This window comes from Ceratocystis lukuohia, assembly GCF_044167205.1.
Source record: "Ceratocystis lukuohia strain C4212 chromosome Unknown Supercontig5_pilon, whole genome shotgun sequence".
Taxonomy (NCBI): Eukaryota; Fungi; Ascomycota; class Sordariomycetes; order Microascales; family Ceratocystidaceae; genus Ceratocystis; species Ceratocystis lukuohia.
The window spans coordinates 1,531,306-1,548,407 of NW_027263524.1; the positions used below are offsets into that span (position 1 = coordinate 1,531,306).

The window sequence follows — 17,102 nt, forward strand, 5'->3', positions numbered from 1 at the left end:
CCAAGAGGGAAGCTACCAGTAGAACGATCCTATATTGTTGTTAGCATTGAGTGATGTTCAGTTTGGGAGACTGGATAGCAGTAGCTTACGTTGGGGGTTTAATAAACGTCTGTAGTTTATAGACGGATTGAATCATACGAACACGAATGGACGCGTTTTCACTTGTAGCCTTCAGAATAAAGGCTGTGAGATATTTTGTCAATAGTGGTTGCAGCTTTTCTTCATCAGTAGCTACATTCAAAATAGCAAACTCGACTTTAGAAACGAGCTCAAGCTCGCGTGCCTCTGTGGAGGTAGAGCTAGCCTCAGTCATGGCGAAAAGTAAAACCCTCCCCTAAGCAAGACGACGAAGAAAGGGAGTTTGGTCGGGTTTTATCACTAGGAGGCAGCAGGTCGGTACTAGTAGCTTGAGGAAGCTTTGAGAGCTATGGATTTGGTTGTTAGATTGAGAGAGAAGAGAAGAGGGGATACTTTCTGTCAAAAGAAATAAACCATAAATGAGCTAATGGGCTTACGGGATGATGAACTAAGCCCAAATGATCGAGCTGGCTGCCAATTACAGGCGAAATTCTGAGGGAATACTGCTGGATTTGCTGCTACCAAGGTTTTTGTAGCAGCTAAAAAGCGAGCTTGATGACAGCTCGGCTCACTCGTCGACAAAACAAGGTGCAGAAAAAGGTGCAGAAAAACAAGGGTGGGCGAGAAGAAATCGAAATATAACACTGAAAGCATATGCAAGAGAAAAAGAGAGAGTCCAAGGGAAAATGGTGCAAGGAGAGAAAAGAGGGGGAAAGACAGGCAGCGAAGTTTGTGTAGGTTAAAAAGAGCTGAATGGAGTGTAGTCAAATGGAACCAAGCTGGGAAAGTGCAGCTTGTGTTGTCAATATAAAATTTAGGCAGTTTCCCCCCAGAAGCACTAATTCCCTCTTCCTTTGCCTACACTATCCAATCGTATAACACCTCAGGGTGTGACGTGCTCAGCATAACAGGCAAGTACTTGAAATAGGCAACATAGTTACGTACTAAATAGTAACCTACATACGTATTCACTTGGTTGCCTGCTACATTTACAGAATCGACTTACGTATTTGCCTGCCTTCTGGGAAAATTTCAAGAATCTGCTGACCTGTTTTTACAGAAAAAGCAAACAGAGACTCTTCTATGAATATCTTGGGTATTCTACCAGTCGCTCAAGGTCATCAAGAACAAGTCATTGCCTCAAGATTGTGCAGCAGCTCCACAACTGTGACCTTGGCCCCAGCAGAGTTGTATCGTGGCATCTTCCAGCCCTTGTTGCACATGTATCCAGTACTCAATAGGTTAACAGTGCCATCTCCCTCACCCATGATAACGCCATAGTCAATATGGTTTTCAGTGACACTTGTGTCAATAGTAATATTGGGCTGGGAGTTGAGGATGGAATTAGACTTCTTGTAATAGTAAGCACGCTCTGTGGCTTTGCCAACTCTGTAGAAGCAGTAGATTTTCAGGCTTAGAGCAAGGGGCAGACGCGTCTCCAGAGAGTTGATCCACTTGCTAGGGTCATTTTCGTTGGCATTGACCTCATTGGCGCTGTAGGCAGCCCCCTTTGAGTACGAATTCTTCACCATATTTCTATACCATTCCTCGGTTGTGCTGTAAAGATAGTCCATAGTATCATCAATGGTAAAGTTTTTAGGTTCACTGCTAGTCAAATCCAGGCTTCTGTTTGCATATGCGTGGCGCTGTGAACTTTTGTGAATCGCAGGTGGGTTGGGCTCTGTTGTAGACTCAAACCACATCCAGCACATGTAGATAGATACATTGCACATCATGTGTGAAGAGAATTAAACATTACGTCGTGGAGATTCCAATTCCACTTGAAAAAAGCATCAGGTGAATACGTGGCACATGAAGAGCAAACGCCAAAGGCAAAATGTCCCCATTCGAGATGTTCTTCAGCATAGACCCAAGCAATGTACACTCCCAACACTTACATCGCAAACTCTAGGGAAACTCTGCAACAAACTTAACCAAGCTAGCGCAGCATCACTGTAGTCTTCCCAGTCCCATCCATAGTGGCTTTGCATTGTCGTGTTTGAAACCTAGGCTAGAACCCTCCCCAGCACCAAGCCAGTCAAGAGCAGGTTAGACTCGCTGATGTCAGAGATCCTCAGTTCAGGCCCTTGTGTGAAGAGACATTTTCCCCTGTACATGTTTTTATGGACTATTCTCTCTCCAGCCTAGTCATGTTGTACAAGGTTGCTTTACTATGGAATCTGTCGTAGAATTGCTTGTATTAATTGTTCACTCTCTCCTTCGTCCACCCCTGAGTACTTCGACTATGAGATATAGATACTTGGGTTTACAGTCACTTGTCCTTTCTTCCATGTCTGCCTAGTCATGTTCTGACACACCCCCTGGCAAGATTCAATCGTAGCGATATACTCAGAGTATGACTCTCATCCTAGCCCAAGTCCACCATTTCCTCATCCTCAGATCCTGCACCGCATTCTCTAGTTCCCCTCACTTGTTCTTCACCCCGGATCCTCACCCCCAAGGATTGTCTGAAAGCTGTGTATTCTTTGTCCAGTAGTGGCTTTGTGAGCCTGTCCACGGGCATCTCCGATGTTGGCAGGTAGTTGGCAGCTATGCGCTTTGCCTGGACTTCTACTCGTAGCCATTCATTTGCTAGGTCAACATGCTGCATCCTTGAGGTCTGTGGAGTGTGGGTATTTGTCACTGCCCTGATTGTCTGCTGGTTGTCACAGTGTGTCTTTAGCATTGGCGGAATAGGAACCCACATCGCCTTAGCAATGCGGTGTATCCACATTGCCTCCCTGCACACTGATGATGCTGCAATCAATTCTGCTTCCGACGTCGAGGTAGAGACGACTGTCTGCTTGTTGCTTTTGGCGAAGATGACTGTCGACATGAATTTAATTAACTGCCCCTGCGTACTTCTGAGATCTGATCTGTCTGCAAAGCTTGCATCTGAGTAGACCTGGAATGCCGGGGCTAGTGTGGTGTCTTTTGCCTCTATTGTCAGAAAGGCGTCCTTGGATTGTTGGACATATTCCAGTATGTCGAGTAACGCCGCCCAGTGTGTTTGGCCTGGGTTCGCTGCATGTTCCGAGGCAATGCTGACACTAAATTTCAAATCTGGTCTGGTGTTATTGCTGAGCCGTAGAAGTCCTCCCAGAAGTTGCTGGTATTTGTTCTTAAGTCTGAGATCACCGTTATCAGCTGGGTTCCTTGGAAGTCGATGGTTCCGCATAGGACATGCGACCACGCGTCTTTTCCCATCTTGCAGGTAGGTCCCCCATTTGTTCAACAGCGTTCCGATATACGCATATTGATTCGCTCTGATGTCCAACCAGTCATCCACCCATAGGACAATGAATCGTTGTCCATCTGGGCTTGCAAATAGACATGGATCTTCCGGTACTGGCCGTAGGTCCGTTAATTCCGTGATGATTCTCGTGAAGAGAGCATTCCATAGTGATGGACTTTCTCTGAGACCAAAGATCGCCTTCTTTGTCCGGAGGATGCGATCCTTCTGACCACCCGCATACATTTTCATGTAAATGGGCCTTGGGAGCGTTGCATCCATAAAGGCGTTGGATACATCCCACTGGGTCACACTCATATCCTTCCTGAGGGCAAGGACTAGTATCATGCGCAATGATACTGACGACAGTGTGGCGGCATACAGTACTGCCGACGGATCTTTCGGTTGTTGATCCCCTCGAATCGTAAGTCTTGCCTTGCATGACTTGAAATATGTTCCCGATTCATCTGTCTTGTAGGAGAAGACCCATTTGTTGTCGAGGACCCTGTCGCCTGCGGCCTTTGCTGAGTCGATCTCATCCCATGAGTTCGCCTTGGCATGCGTTTGCAGGTGCGCTTCACGCGCTTCCTTCCATTCATCTGCCATCCAGCAAGTTAGGGATTCCTTGTAGTGGGCTGGCGTCGATGGCATTTCCGACATGGGGATCGGATGGGTGTGTCGTTCTCGCCATCTTCCTTTGAAATTATCCTCTTCCAGTGTCTTGGGGTTATGGAAGGTCCTTCTCTTCGCCATTTTCTTTGCTTTCTTCGGGTACCACTTGACTACTGCCATAAGCACCCCCTGAGCTGCATTCATGTGGATTGGCCGAGGCCCTAGGTGCTGCTCTTTGGAGACTTCTTGCGAGGAGTCTACCATTGGACCAAAGGCTAGAGACTCTGCCTTCACCGCTTTCGCGAGACCATCGTTCGTCGTAGCCTGTCGCAGTAGGGTGTTTGATACTGGCAAAATGTTGTGTCCTGGTCGATGCTCCGCGTACTTGCATGGTTCTCGGGAAAGAAAAAAATCCGCCAGCTTGCAGAAGAGAGTCCTTTCATCAATGTCAGCGTCTCTCCTCTCCTGGACCGCCCCTGTGTCCGGGTTCCAGACTCGGTAGACCCCTGTGGTCTCTCCGTACCCAACTAAGCATCCTACTTCTGTTCTTGGGTTGTCCCACTCCATCCTGCCTACTCCTCTTAGGGTGGATGATTTCAGCGAGTAGACTACCGACCCGAGGACTCGCAGATGCCCGATCGAGGGCTTTCTCTTGTAGACTAGCTGGTAGGGTGTGACAGCGCCTATCGTATCACTTGGTAAGCGGATATGAATATAGATTGCCAACATCATTTTCTCTGTCCATAGGAGAGCAGGGATTCCGGAGTGAACAGATATCGCTCTGTATCTCGTTTTGATTACCGCCGTAACTCGTTCTGCTCCACCGTTCTGGTCTTGAGCATATGGCGCCGAAATGTGCAACGTGAGCCCATGTTTCTTAAAGCTTTCTTCCAGGACCAAGTTTCTGATCTCTCCATCGGCCTCCAAGACAGACACCTTGTGTCCATGTGCTGCATCAAGCTTCCTTATGAGCATCATAATTGCCTCGAAGACGGTTCTGGCTTTCCTATTCATGAGGCACACCCCCCCCCCCCCCCAGGTAAACCTAGAGAACCTATCTACCATGAACATGATCGATGAGTACGTTGGGTTACCCTTCATGTCCGTGAAGTCAATTGCCACTCTCTTAAATGGCCGGGTCGGGGGGGCCTTCCTTTGACCTAGTGTGATGCTTTCTGCGCCTGATCAAGCACCCGTGCTGCGGGATGGGCGGTACGTCCATGCCAGATTTTCGTCGTCGTAGCTTTCTTTCCCATCCCTGTTGGTGCAACAAAGTGGTTTCTCGCCTGCCTGGCGGCACTAGTATGGTCAAAGTCATCCTTCTGACTTTCCATTGTACCCAGGGCTGCGAATGTGAGATTTGAGCCTGGACTTGCAGTCCTTTCTGCATCTTCATCCTGGATGCCTATATTTTGAGATTCATTGTTAGTGTCCTAATTGGATCTCCCACCCCCCAGCTTCAGGTGTCACTTAGCGAGGTTTTCAATGTCTCTAGATAGTCTATCCAGCCTGACTGAGTCTGTCCGTAACTGGACCATTGACTACTGTCCCTAACTGGGACTGCTAGTGTTGACTTACCAGTGTCTAGCGCATAGAGCGTTCCATATCGCACTATTCGGCACAGCTTCGCTCTATCTTTCTTTGTTACCAGAAAGTTGTTGTCCGTATCTCAGATTGTAACCTTCCTCTCTAAGAGGCCGTAGGATACCACATTGCATGGGAATGTTGGAGCATATGCCACATCAAGTAGATTTAGTGCCCGGAAGTCGCCCCCATGTAGTGGGAGACGCACCGTTCCTGCGCTCGAAGTAGACACTACATCTCCCCCTGTAATGATCTGGGCTTGCACTTCCCTCATCATCCCAACAAAATGTGTCCTAGAGTTGAAAACGTGACGGCCGGCTCCCGAATCTAAAAGTACCCATCATTTCATGGAGGATCTCAACATGTCCCCTAGCTCAAGATCATGGATCGAGCTCGACATGGGATGTACGTTTTCTGCAGTGGCCGTGACTAGGTCCTCCCCTGTTATGTCAAGCGACGGGCTTATCCCGACGTTGGGTATGGCTGCGTTGGCCCCTAGCATCGCCATGTTGATTGTAATGAAAACTGGCGCAGTAAGATCCATCACCCTTCCGGATGTGAATACCCCTTCTTTGGCTTTTCTGCCGCTTTGATCACTTTGGTTATGAGGTTGGGAAAGTAGCTCCAGGCCAATTTCAGAGAAGGAGGAGCATGTCTCTTTTATTTGGCCCATTCCCCCTTCCTAGGCATATCTTGGAGTATCTGTCCCTTCACATTTCTGGGTCTATCTTGAAGCCTCCAGTCGCCACCACTCTCGAGTTCCAGTGCCAGCGGATGGCCAGGTACCGCCACGTACTTCTTCAAGACATCCATGAGTTTATCGACCACCTTGTCTGGCCAATATTCTTCCCCTGGGTAGCTAAGGCAGGCGAAATGTGCTTGTTCATCCAAGCTCGCAGTTTTTTTTTTTTCGTTCGTGCTGGTCGCGGAAAAGATCCCACTTGAGTCTGAATTTATTGACCTGGGTCTCATAGGTGCGACAGGTGGTTTCCATCGTCCTAGCGTGGCAAGCTAGTAGCTTTTCATGGCTAGAAAGCCTTACTCGAGTGGGGATGGGCTCTGCTTCTTCCAATCGAGAGCGTTGTCGTGTCGGCATGCGGGCTCGGCGAGCTTCTTCTTCCGCATCTACTTTGGTGACATTCTCCCAGTCTTGATCATCGACTAGAGTTGCGTTTGGGGGAAGGGTGGGCGCTGGTACTTCTTCTGGTGCACATGGTACTTTCGGTTCCTCCGCCCATGCTGTTCTAGGGTCCGCTGCCGGATCAATGTTGTCCCAGATGTTGCACTCCTTTGCAAACTACTTGAGTTCTCCCACGAATTTCGACCGGTCTCTAACTGAGTGTAGTTGAGTGGAATCGGTTGTCGAGTTGGCCATTTTGACGGTAGTTAAAAGTAGGAGAAAAGTTTTTTTTTTTTTTTTTTTGGAAAATAAAATAAATAATTGTTAACTGTTCGATAAAGGTTGAGACTCTTGATTGTGGTAGAATTGCTTGTATTCTTTCTTCACTTCGACTATGAGACATAGATACTTGGGTTTACAGTCACGTGTACTTTCTTGCATGTCTGCTTAGTCATATTCTGACAGTAGACCCAATGCATACTCTGTCAAGACTGTCTATTGGTTGATCACTAGACCACTATGCACTGTGGACGACGATCCTACTATTGTACGCCCATGTACCACTGTAAAGATCTCCGCCCGTCCTGCTTGACTTAGTCTGCATGCTCTTTTCAACGTTTGGCCATTTCCAAGCCTGGTGATACGACACATCTTTAGCAAGCAAGCCCTTTACACCATTATACTCACCAGAAATCCTGTTTTGTGCCAGCGAGCAGGAATGGACGGAATCATTGACCAAGCAACGCGGCAACATATTGGGGCTGTGTGTATAATACAACAGTATGCATAAGCCTTACTTTTATCAAGCTATGTCCCATCTTATAAAAGTCACCATCCTCTCCATATAGCTTAGGCTAGCTTCTTCCTACAACGGTTTATTCGTAATATTATAATTGATATTAAACTATCTTGCTTCCTTTTTCAGCCCGTAAATATTGCTCAGACTTCTTGTCATTAGAGTCGCCTAGTACGTATTTCCACCCTAAGACGACAGTACATTGCTGACAAGCCGGTCTAGCCTCTCGTATACAGACGCGACCATGGAATCGCGGCAGATTTTTGTGGCTTTGTATGATCGAGGTTACTTGTCTAGGGGACATCAGCGGCAAGTCCAAGGCCTCATGGCTTACCACTGGGGTATCCTTGTCAAGCCAGAGCAAGGCAAAGAAGAACGCTACTGGTCCTTTGAGGCGACGGACGATAATGTCCTCGACGAAACTACATACATTTGTAACAACCCAACTGGGGACTGGTGGTTCAAACATATGCTAGAAGACGACCCTACACGCGGCTCTAGACTCATTTTACAAGTGAAAATCGGACACACACGCGAGGGCCTGCTATTTGAGCATATGAAGAGCATTTTGGAAACCGTTCCTCTACCACTCAGGCACCAGGCTGAGCAGCAGAGCTGTGTAACTTGGGTCGAGAATGCCATCTCGACTCTTCAGAGCTATGGGTGTGTCCTAGAATTTGGAATACCACAATTCATGGAACAGGCAATCGATAATGCCGACAGATGCATGGAGGATGGCCAGCGGAACATATCTGTCGAATACTCGCTGGTTCCTACAGCTGAGCCGCGCGATGCATCAGTGTCTTCCGTAATCTAGGTCAATAAATAATGATCATGAGCTTTGCTTCATACGTAGTTCCCGGAGGTAGATGACAGCTGCTGTGCTTGTGCGAAGGTTGCACACAAACGGCTATTGAGACAACCCCAACCCTAGAAAAGTCCCACACAAGAAGCCTCCCTAACCCCACTCTAAGATAGACTTACGAAGCGTCAGCCTCGGAAGTCTGTCATAGAGTTTCCTTCCTTCTTCATCAAGCATTAAGAATCAGAAGAATCGACATACATTTTAGGATTGCCATTCATACGAGTCTACCGTATATATATTCATCTACGTGATTGATTATAGCGTTCTGTATACTGTGGTCAACAGCTGCAGGGTTACAACTGCCGTATCATAGACGCAGGCGTAACACCCACAAGACGCAAGCTAGCAGTGACAGAGATTGCAGAGGACATGCGAAGCATCCCCAGAGCTGAAGGGTCCTGGCCCTCGCGTAATCACATACCCTGCACATCCTTGGTGGCCTGAGGATTGCAACATGCAAAATGGCAGACCAGCCCTTGTAGCACTGACGTAGCCGTGTTCTGTCGATCCCCACTTGTAGCAACAAAAGAAGCAGAGCACTGATACTACACATGCGTACTACGTCTTGTGAAAACAGTAGGCTGTGTTTCAGCACCGCCCCTAGTCATCGCTGATATAGTAGGTGAAAGAGATGCAACATTAAACACAATGCTTGTCAAGTCCAAGTGCGCAGACCCTATGTCTATGTTTACCCGGATATAACATGTCCCCATGTAGACAGGTATTAGTTACGCAGCTACTCTTGTCGCTACAGCACGCACTAAAAGTCGCTGCAATTCGTCTAAAGTGTACACTTGATGGTGGTATCTGACTGTGTAGCTAGAAAGGCGCTTGGTGGTGTATGGTGTGCGGGGAATTTGTCGGCTCGAAGACGCATGCGAGATGGGCAGTCTTTGCACGCGCAAATAGATTGATCAGCCAACTACAATGGCAATCATGATGCAATAATGCTGTCAGTAGGGCTCCCAGGCTAGTCATACCCTCTAGTACCCATGCTACTAATAAGATGCAGTCTCTCCCAAGGCCTTACTACTTTGACAAAGTTTCCAGCATCCCAGATACGCCCGACCATATTTTTGAGAGTCAAGATACTAAAGAGTCTATGGACACCACTGCCATCTACAGTAACTAGCCGCATGACAGAGGCCTAGAATAGGGGCGGTGTGCCAAGAGCAGGCCTTCAATAACGGCTTAGCAACTGGTACCATATGTAGCAGAATAGGCGTCGAGAAGTTGTTCTCCTCAGCGTCTAGTGGCATGAGAAATACCACTCTCAACCGCAGTAAGTACAAATTGCGCCCATCTCTTTGTATCCAGTATAGAGAAAAACAGACGAGTCAGCCAGCCAAAATATGGCGATTAGAAAAACCAACGATAGTCATGTAATTGCAAGCTTGGGCCTGACCTTTGCCATCATCGAAGGGCCAGCATGGCGCTTCTGCTTCTTTATTTTGCCGGTATTTTCAGAGTCCATTGATTAAAGAAGAATAACACCATCGAACCTAACGATACCCCCAACACAATATGAATAGCCTGTGCTCAAAAGCAGAAAGTTTTATATCATGTAGAGAAACTTTTGGGCCCCAATATAGATGCTATTCCGGCCAAGGCTCGGCTTGATGACGGCGCTTTTCCAGAACCTGCTTCGTTGGCGTTGTGGCGGGATGCGGCAGGTCGCTTTAGATTGAGCCTCTAGTCAATGGTGTTTTTCGACTGCATAGAACAGATAAATATTATCGCAACAGGCCCTAGAATACCAATCCTGCTGCTCGAACTGCCGGCGATCATTTCTTAAGCTCTGGGCAATAGCACCCTGCCGCTAACGCTTTTCGACCTGATCTAAAAGTCCGTTGATATAATGTTAGTCCGTGTGAAACCAGATTCGTTTCGCTTCTTGCGGCCAGCTCCATCCCAAGCCGGGAATTAGCAACTCCGGCAGTAGGCCTCTCAGCAAATATACAGCAGAAGTGCAAAGAGCCGTGCCCACTACCATTGCGGCGACTCGTGGTGGCGGTTCTGGCAAGGAGCAGGTGGTGTGCCCAGACCTGTGGCACGATTGCCATCAGATTGGAGAACAGCCATCAAAATTTAGCAAGCGGTAGGCGGCTAGTCGCGGAATCGATCTTATAACAAATAAGGATAAAAAGAAGCAAGAATGGAGCTCAGTGGACGTTATGTTTTGCCACTGTTCTCCTATCCCCTCCTCCATTACCTTCTAGATACCATCAAGGTGCCATTGCTTACTGCCAGATAGGCACTCTGAGCTTACTCAGCCTCAGCTTATCTGGCAGGAAATGTCAAGCAAAGACAGTCCACCTTTCACTACAAATAAGCTCACTGAAAGACTAGCACCCCATTTTTCCAAAAAGGCACCCTGCAATGGGCTGATACTGATGTATTGACATGTCAAATTGACAAGTGTCTCCCGATAGAAAGAGCCCTTTAAGCTAAAATGACCTTACTTTTTGATAGAGCACCCACTATCACCAACGCTATTTTTAATCCTCCATGGCACTCCAAATGTGACGCTTTAGGCCTGAAACTGAGTACCACCTTCTTGGTCACAAGGGTTAAAGGCGCCACGAGACCCTAAGTGGCTCGTAGGGGGTTAATTTAGCACTTTGAGGTCTAACGCATTTTAAAGTAGTTATTCACTAACATGAGAATAGGAATAGCTCATATCATTGAACGCAAAAACACCATATGGCAAAAAGGCGTTGAGACGGGACAATCCACGATCTACTATCTTGCCCTACAATGGGTATTTAGCTGGAACTATAGCATTGCAGGCATTTCGGCTTTGTCCTGGCCCGCGCAGCGCTTCTGAAACTCTGGGTGCTACACAGCGAGCGAGACTCGTTCATCCACCATCCCAAGTCCTTGTTCCTCCTCCTCCTTCTCCTCCTATGAATCCATGCGCACAGATCTGATTTTTTTTGTTTTTTTCAAGAGGAAAGTTTCATTGAATTCATTGAAGCACTTGAGTGCAGTTTTTCATTCATTGTGAATCCAAGATAGTAGATACCGCGAAAAAGCAAACCAGGAAAACGCCGAGATTTGGTGGCCTTGATGAAAGGCAGACATGAGATCGTCAAGATTGTTGAAGAAAAACAAGTTGAAAAAAAAAAAACAAGAAGAAAATGTCAACTGTCCAGGAACCGGACTGGCAGGAAACGAAAAAGAAAGCAAAAACAGTCTCATACAAACAGGAAGCGAATATTATGACAAGGTGAAGGTTCGGAAGAGAGGGAAATAAAGCCGGTCTCAACCCTGAGACCACAACCCTCAATGCAAATCCCCAGTAACCGACCGCCGCGCCAGCGCAGACGGAACTGCAGCTTGTGGCAGGATGTAGAAAATACTATTTGGAGGCGCCAGACCTGGGTGGCTTCTCACACCAGAAGACGACTCGTGCCGATAAGCATGATTGAAGAAAGGCTAACAATCGCAAAAACAATGCCCACAAAGGCTGCAATGCTGCGGACGACCAAAGCCCACTCCTTGAGCGTGTCAGGAGAGGCAGTTTGCGACAAGTGCCCGTGAGTCTTGATCTCACTAGGCATCGGTTCGTCCTCCGCCTCTCTAAAAATCAAGTCCCAGACCGCGTCAGCACATCGGAAGAGAACGCCGCAGGCAATACCGATGCAGCCCCAGACCATCAAATACTCCCAGTCAAGGATCTGGCGGGGCAATGAATTGCTAGTGCGTGTTGAATTTCGCCCCGACACCATGTTGCCATAGGCGGCCCCAAGAACAAACAAAATGGCAATCCGAAGTGGAAGCGAAGCCTCTGAAAACCAGGCAAAAATGCCGTTGCTAGAACCAGAGCTAGGTTCTGATTCCGTAGCACCATTGGTGTTTGTGTCTATGGGCTTTGTGGTCGCATCAATCCCGGAACCGTTACAGTGCTGGTAGCGCAGGCCAGAGCGTTTCTTGATGACCTCATAGGTGGAATCGTCAATTCCCTGTCGCCATATTGGAGATTGTGAGCCATTTTCCCAAGGGCTGCTTGGAACAGAATCGTCGAAGAACCTGTCCATTGACGTCATGCTTGGCGAGAAAATCCCTCCTAGCGTAGACGAGGTGTTCTTACTTTGGCTGAAGCTGTTGTTAAAACTATTGCTGCTGGCCGACCCAAGGCCCATGCCAGCTAAATTCAAAGTGAGGTTAAAGAAAGATGAGCCCGAGCGGCTGAGCGCTGGTGAGCTTGGAGTTGCTGGGGCTGAGATGGCGGCATCGGTGTTGAAGGTTTGTAGAAATCGGGCTGTTGATTTTAAACCAAGCGCGTCGTCGCCGTTGGCTCCAGGATCTGGCGGTGGTGTAGGGCTAGAGAACGCGGGAAGAAAGGGACGACGGGGAATTGGACGGACAAGCAAAGGGACGCTTTGGTCTGTCATGATGCAAGTTTGGAGAATGAGTAGTATGATGAGATATGTGGTGAAATAGAAGCGTGGGCATGAAGGGGCGCCAGGCACTTTCTTATAGGGCTGGAAGTTTATTTGCGCTCGCTGGATCTTGCGGACTTAGTGGGCCTGTGTTCGGATGTTCAGGTGACCTTGCGAGCCAATTCTTCGCCTATAACACTGCACTCTTTTTTTTATTCTTTTTTTTTTTTTTTCACTCAATGACAACCTGTTAATGTAAGCCCTGGTTAGCTTGTAGCTTGGGGTCATAACATCACAACCGCAGTTGCTAATGCAGCCAGACAGGCATGGGGGGTTTGTAATGTTTGTAATACATCCAAGATGTAACGGCTAGGTCATGCACCAACCCCGAAGGAGCTAAACGCGAAGAGGGCAGGTACAGAAAAATATGTGATTGTCACATGCAACGCTTAGCGGTAGTGTGGGGGAGAGATATTAGGAATGAAGCCTGAGCTGAGGCGTGAATAGGGCTTACCGGAGGTGGAGAGGGAGGCAAATATCAAGGCTGGTTGAAAATATTGAAGATGAGGCTGAGAGAAGACCGCTGGCCAAGGAAGAATTCGAGATTAGAGACGCGTTATACTTGTTGCTTTTCCAGGGTCAGGGCGGGCCGGGGAGCAGAGCAGTATGTATAGCAGGGGAAAATTTTTGGAAAAAAAAAAAAAAAAAAAAAAAAACAATAATACGAAGGAAAAAAAATTAAAATAAAAAAGTTGTCGGAAAGTCGGAAGGATCGAGTTTGATGGATTCTAGTTGGAGAAAAAGGAGAACAAGATGAGGGGAAAGAATGAGGCAACGAGCAAGAAAATAAATAAAACTGGTGTCATCAGCTCACTGTGGTTGACATAGCGTGAAGGACAAGAAGAGAAGAGTGTAGATGGTGAAGTGAGGGCGAGAAATGCGAGTGGTGCGGACAGGAAGCTATATAGCTATCGATAGCATCTTGGTTATCGGCAACTACCCCCCATCAAGAGACAGCGAGAGACAGCAGAAACACCCACTCTGCTTGGCAAACGGGAGGGGGCGTTCAAGCGCCTTCGGTTGGCGAGCTTCAACTTAGGCACAGGCTTACCTGAGCCCTGACGTTGAGCCAACAAACAGGAACCAGCAAACACATGCACTTTCGTCGTTTATCCATTTGCTTCCATGCGATGACATACAGGCGGCTAATACTACTTATTACACGTCTAACCGTGAGCAAGTTTCTCCTGATAACGTTGGCACAGTTACATCGTTTGCATATCTAGCTTATCTTTTGATTTTACATTGAATACTCATCTCTGCCATCTCGACAACGTAAAGGATATGATGCGATGTGCCGTTCCGGCCTTGCTGTGTTTTCTTGTTTGCTTCCTTCATTCCATCCTCCCCGTCCCAACAACTTGGTGAGCGCCCTATTCATCTATGTCATGATTCATGATTACCCCAGAATTCCCACAGTCACCCCATCTCGTACACTTCTCGTACTGCTTGCCGTTTTCAACAAACAACATTATTACACAAGATGGAATAAGATAGAATAAGGCAGAACAAAGCGCTGCTTGCTTGCAATAGCGCATATAAACGCCCCAAGACTACATGTGCTAAACCCCAAGTATCATTTTTATCCCAAGTGCCTTGTCGAGTCGCGTCCTGCTTCAACGCGGTACAGTTGCGCTTTTAGGTGGTACACAGCCTTTGCTACAATGGTGATGTTGCTCTCGCTACTGCCCTCCCCCCTCCCCCCCCCCCCCCCTCCCCCTATATAGACAACCAAAACAGCCCTTGTATCTGCAAACGGACGCCTAGAACAATTAAAGAAAAGGAAGAAGAAAAAAGGTATTCAGAGTATTGGGGCCTCGCAGGGGAACAGGGAAGGCTGTAATATAACTGAGACAAGTCTTGGGCACCTACTTCAATACTTCCCTTGCCGGGCATGGCGGCTTCTATTGAAGCTATATCAGGTGTGGCTGCACACGCACACATTATATGCCTGTATAAGTATAGCTCCATCTGCACTGCATGCATCATAGCTGTACACCATCCTCATATGGCCAAGTCTAGCCCAGCGGGCAGTCAGATTGGCATGCATGCTCACCCCGAGATTATCCCATTTTTATTTTATTTTAACGCAGCTTGCAACAGGCGGAACGCCTTGCAATCGCCCTTGTGGCCCTTGGTATTCCAGCCCTCGATTTGGCATTCCTACAGGGGGGATACATCAAAAGTTAGCAGCAGTTGGCTTTGTCACCTTGTTCTCATCCCGTCCCGTCTGCTTCCATGATTACCCTGATGTTTCCGCCCCGCTCTCACTCCCATAATTTGGCATGCTTACCTTTCCGCAGTATTTCACCCACCCACAACTCGTACATCTCTTCATGCCCTCGGTCTTGCCCTCGGGCTTCCCACACGCTGCACAGCTTGCGGTCAAAGGGCCGGCAGCCGAAGTGGCCAGAATTCTATCCAGCGAGACCCCAAGCCCAACCACCCGTGTCTCTTCGCCAGCCCGCACGCGAATGCACGCGCTTTTTTTCGTCTCGCCAGCTGCGGCATTGGGTTCCTGGCGAGCTAGTCCACACACCGCAACTGCGGCACCCTTTTTGAACTTTGGTCGCACGGGCGAGTCGTTTGCGATCATAAATGTCACTGCAAAGGATTGTTTGTCTCGGTCTTCCAGGATGTAAGTAGGCCTCGTGATGCTCATATTTTCTTTGTATGTCCCGAGAAGCACATGACTGCCTTCGGTGGTGGGTGTATCGTTGAAATTGGGGAATCGGGCTCGGTCCGAAAAGTCAAGTACGGGTTGGAAAGCCATACTATAAATGTCTAGAAGTCGGGGTAGATTGGTGGCGATTTGGGATTGGATGGGCGTTAATTGATGAGCGATGATGTCGGTTCACATTATGCTCAGAGGTTGCTGTAGGATCGAAGCTTCACCTACTACATGATAAGGCTGAAACAGGGAGAGCCAGTAAAGCGAACAATCCCACATGATACAAGGCTGAGAAATCAAGACCAAAAAACGACGTAGTTGTAGGTAGTAACTCGCCTCTGTAGAGGGCTATTCAGGAAAATCTAGCGGCCAAAACCTCGCTTAACTGTACATTAAATAGCTCAAGCATGTTCAAAAAAAAAAACAGCCATGTACAGCACCCTACACATTCACATGAGCCCATTGCTATCGCAAATATTGTCGCGAGGCTTGCCCCCCTCGTTGCGTTTTTATGAGTCGACAAAGAAATGTATGCGAATGTGTTTCAGCATCGGCACTGCTCTGGCTTGTACCACCATAGTTTGCGAGGGCACTGCGGACAAATCAACAATCAACCAAAAGCGATGAGACCTCTCCCATAACATTCATTCCCTGGGCGCAACCAGCCTTGACATCAGACACACTCCCTTGGCCTAGCTGAACCCACACTGGCACTCGGAATCGCCGCCTGTACACTGTGCAATGGTCTTTGCTGAGGTGCGCACGCACGACGGAGGATAAAAGTATCGTGGGTTTATGGGGCTACCTGTGTGACGGAGGCATGAGGCAAGCCAGTGGGCCACATAGTATTTGAGACTCCATATTTCCATGGCACATGTGAGATCTGCTTTACAGGTGGCCCCAAGGCGGCACCGGTGGGAAGGAAGTTGCGCAACGTTGCGTTTAGCAGATGCTCGCCTTCTATTTTCTATGCTGTAGAGCAGTCGTTGGTCCTGTGGCCGGCATACAAGATCAGTATTCTGAATTCTTGGTCAGAGGGGATCGGCTAAATCGGCAAGATTGCACAGTTATACGGCGCTCTCTCAGAACGCTGCGCTATTATAAAAGAGCTGCCCCTCATTACTACTAATGCAGCTGCACCCGACGTAGCCGCCAACGTAGATGTTGTAGCTATTGCCAACAAACTAGCCCATCTTTTTGATCTAGTCTAGTCGTAGGTTTCCTGAGCATACTTTGTGCATGCAGCATTACTAGGCGTGCCCCCAGATTGAAGGCTATTCAATTAGCAATTTGCCTCATTAACCTTCAACAACTAGGCCAACCCGCTAATATTATAGTCATAGCCGCTGTAAGCCAGGGGAATCTGCCACCGCAGTAGGAATCGTGCCTATCTAGGACGGTATGCGTGTCAAACACTGCTTGAGCCAGTGCAAGTGCAGGTCATTGCTGCTGTGGAGCGTCGGAGTTTTTCAACCCAATTTCAGCTACACGCATAGACGACATTCCTCAAAAGACTTGATCATTGTTTCCCAAAGGTGCAATGCAGTTATTCGGGATATAGTCTTGTCCCTCGCCAAACTGGAAGGGCAATGACTGCTTCACGACAGTGTTGTAGGACGTGTCCCAGGTGTAATACTACCAGCAGATCAGCATATCTCTACAGAGCGCTCAGCTTTCTCACTGATAGTAGTCTCCGATA

At 48.0% G+C, this 17,102-nt stretch overlaps 5 protein-coding genes across 5 annotated transcripts; 1 reads left to right on the forward strand and 4 right to left on the reverse strand.

The window, feature by feature from the left end:
- Positions 1-1,199: 1,199 nt before the first annotated feature.
- On the reverse strand, positions 1,200-1,814 carry HOO65_050383 (Phospholipid diacylglycerol acyltransferase; the record flags this gene model as incomplete). The annotated part of the gene is made up of 1 exon (XM_071000873.1): positions 1,200-1,814. The coding sequence occupies one exon, from the start codon at positions 1,812-1,814 to the stop codon at positions 1,200-1,202; it is 615 nt and encodes a 204-aa protein (XP_070858442.1).
- A 632-nt stretch (positions 1,815-2,446) lies between these two features.
- Positions 2,447-4,900, reverse strand: HOO65_050384 (Copia protease; the record flags this gene model as incomplete). Its single annotated transcript, XM_071000874.1, has 1 exon — positions 2,447-4,900. The coding sequence occupies one exon, from the start codon at positions 4,898-4,900 to the stop codon at positions 2,447-2,449; it is 2,454 nt and encodes an 817-aa protein (XP_070858443.1).
- A 1,574-nt stretch (positions 4,901-6,474) lies between these two features.
- On the reverse strand, positions 6,475-6,881 carry HOO65_050385 (uncharacterized protein; the record flags this gene model as incomplete). Its single annotated transcript, XM_071003562.1, has 3 exons — positions 6,475-6,504; positions 6,549-6,794; positions 6,843-6,881. The coding sequence occupies 3 exons, from the start codon at positions 6,879-6,881 to the stop codon at positions 6,475-6,477; spliced, it is 315 nt and encodes a 104-aa protein (XP_070858444.1).
- Positions 6,882-7,666: 785 nt separating this feature from the next.
- Positions 7,667-8,239, forward strand: HOO65_050386 (serine threonine protein kinase; the record flags this gene model as incomplete). Its single annotated transcript, XM_071000875.1, has 1 exon — positions 7,667-8,239. The coding sequence occupies one exon, from the start codon at positions 7,667-7,669 to the stop codon at positions 8,237-8,239; it is 573 nt and encodes a 190-aa protein (XP_070858445.1).
- Positions 8,240-11,679: 3,440 nt separating this feature from the next.
- HOO65_050387 (Insulin-induced protein (INSIG)) lies at positions 11,680-12,684 on the reverse strand (the record flags this gene model as incomplete). Its single annotated transcript, XM_071000876.1, has 1 exon — positions 11,680-12,684. The coding sequence occupies one exon, from the start codon at positions 12,682-12,684 to the stop codon at positions 11,680-11,682; it is 1,005 nt and encodes a 334-aa protein (XP_070858446.1).
- Positions 12,685-17,102: the final 4,418 nt, after the last annotated feature.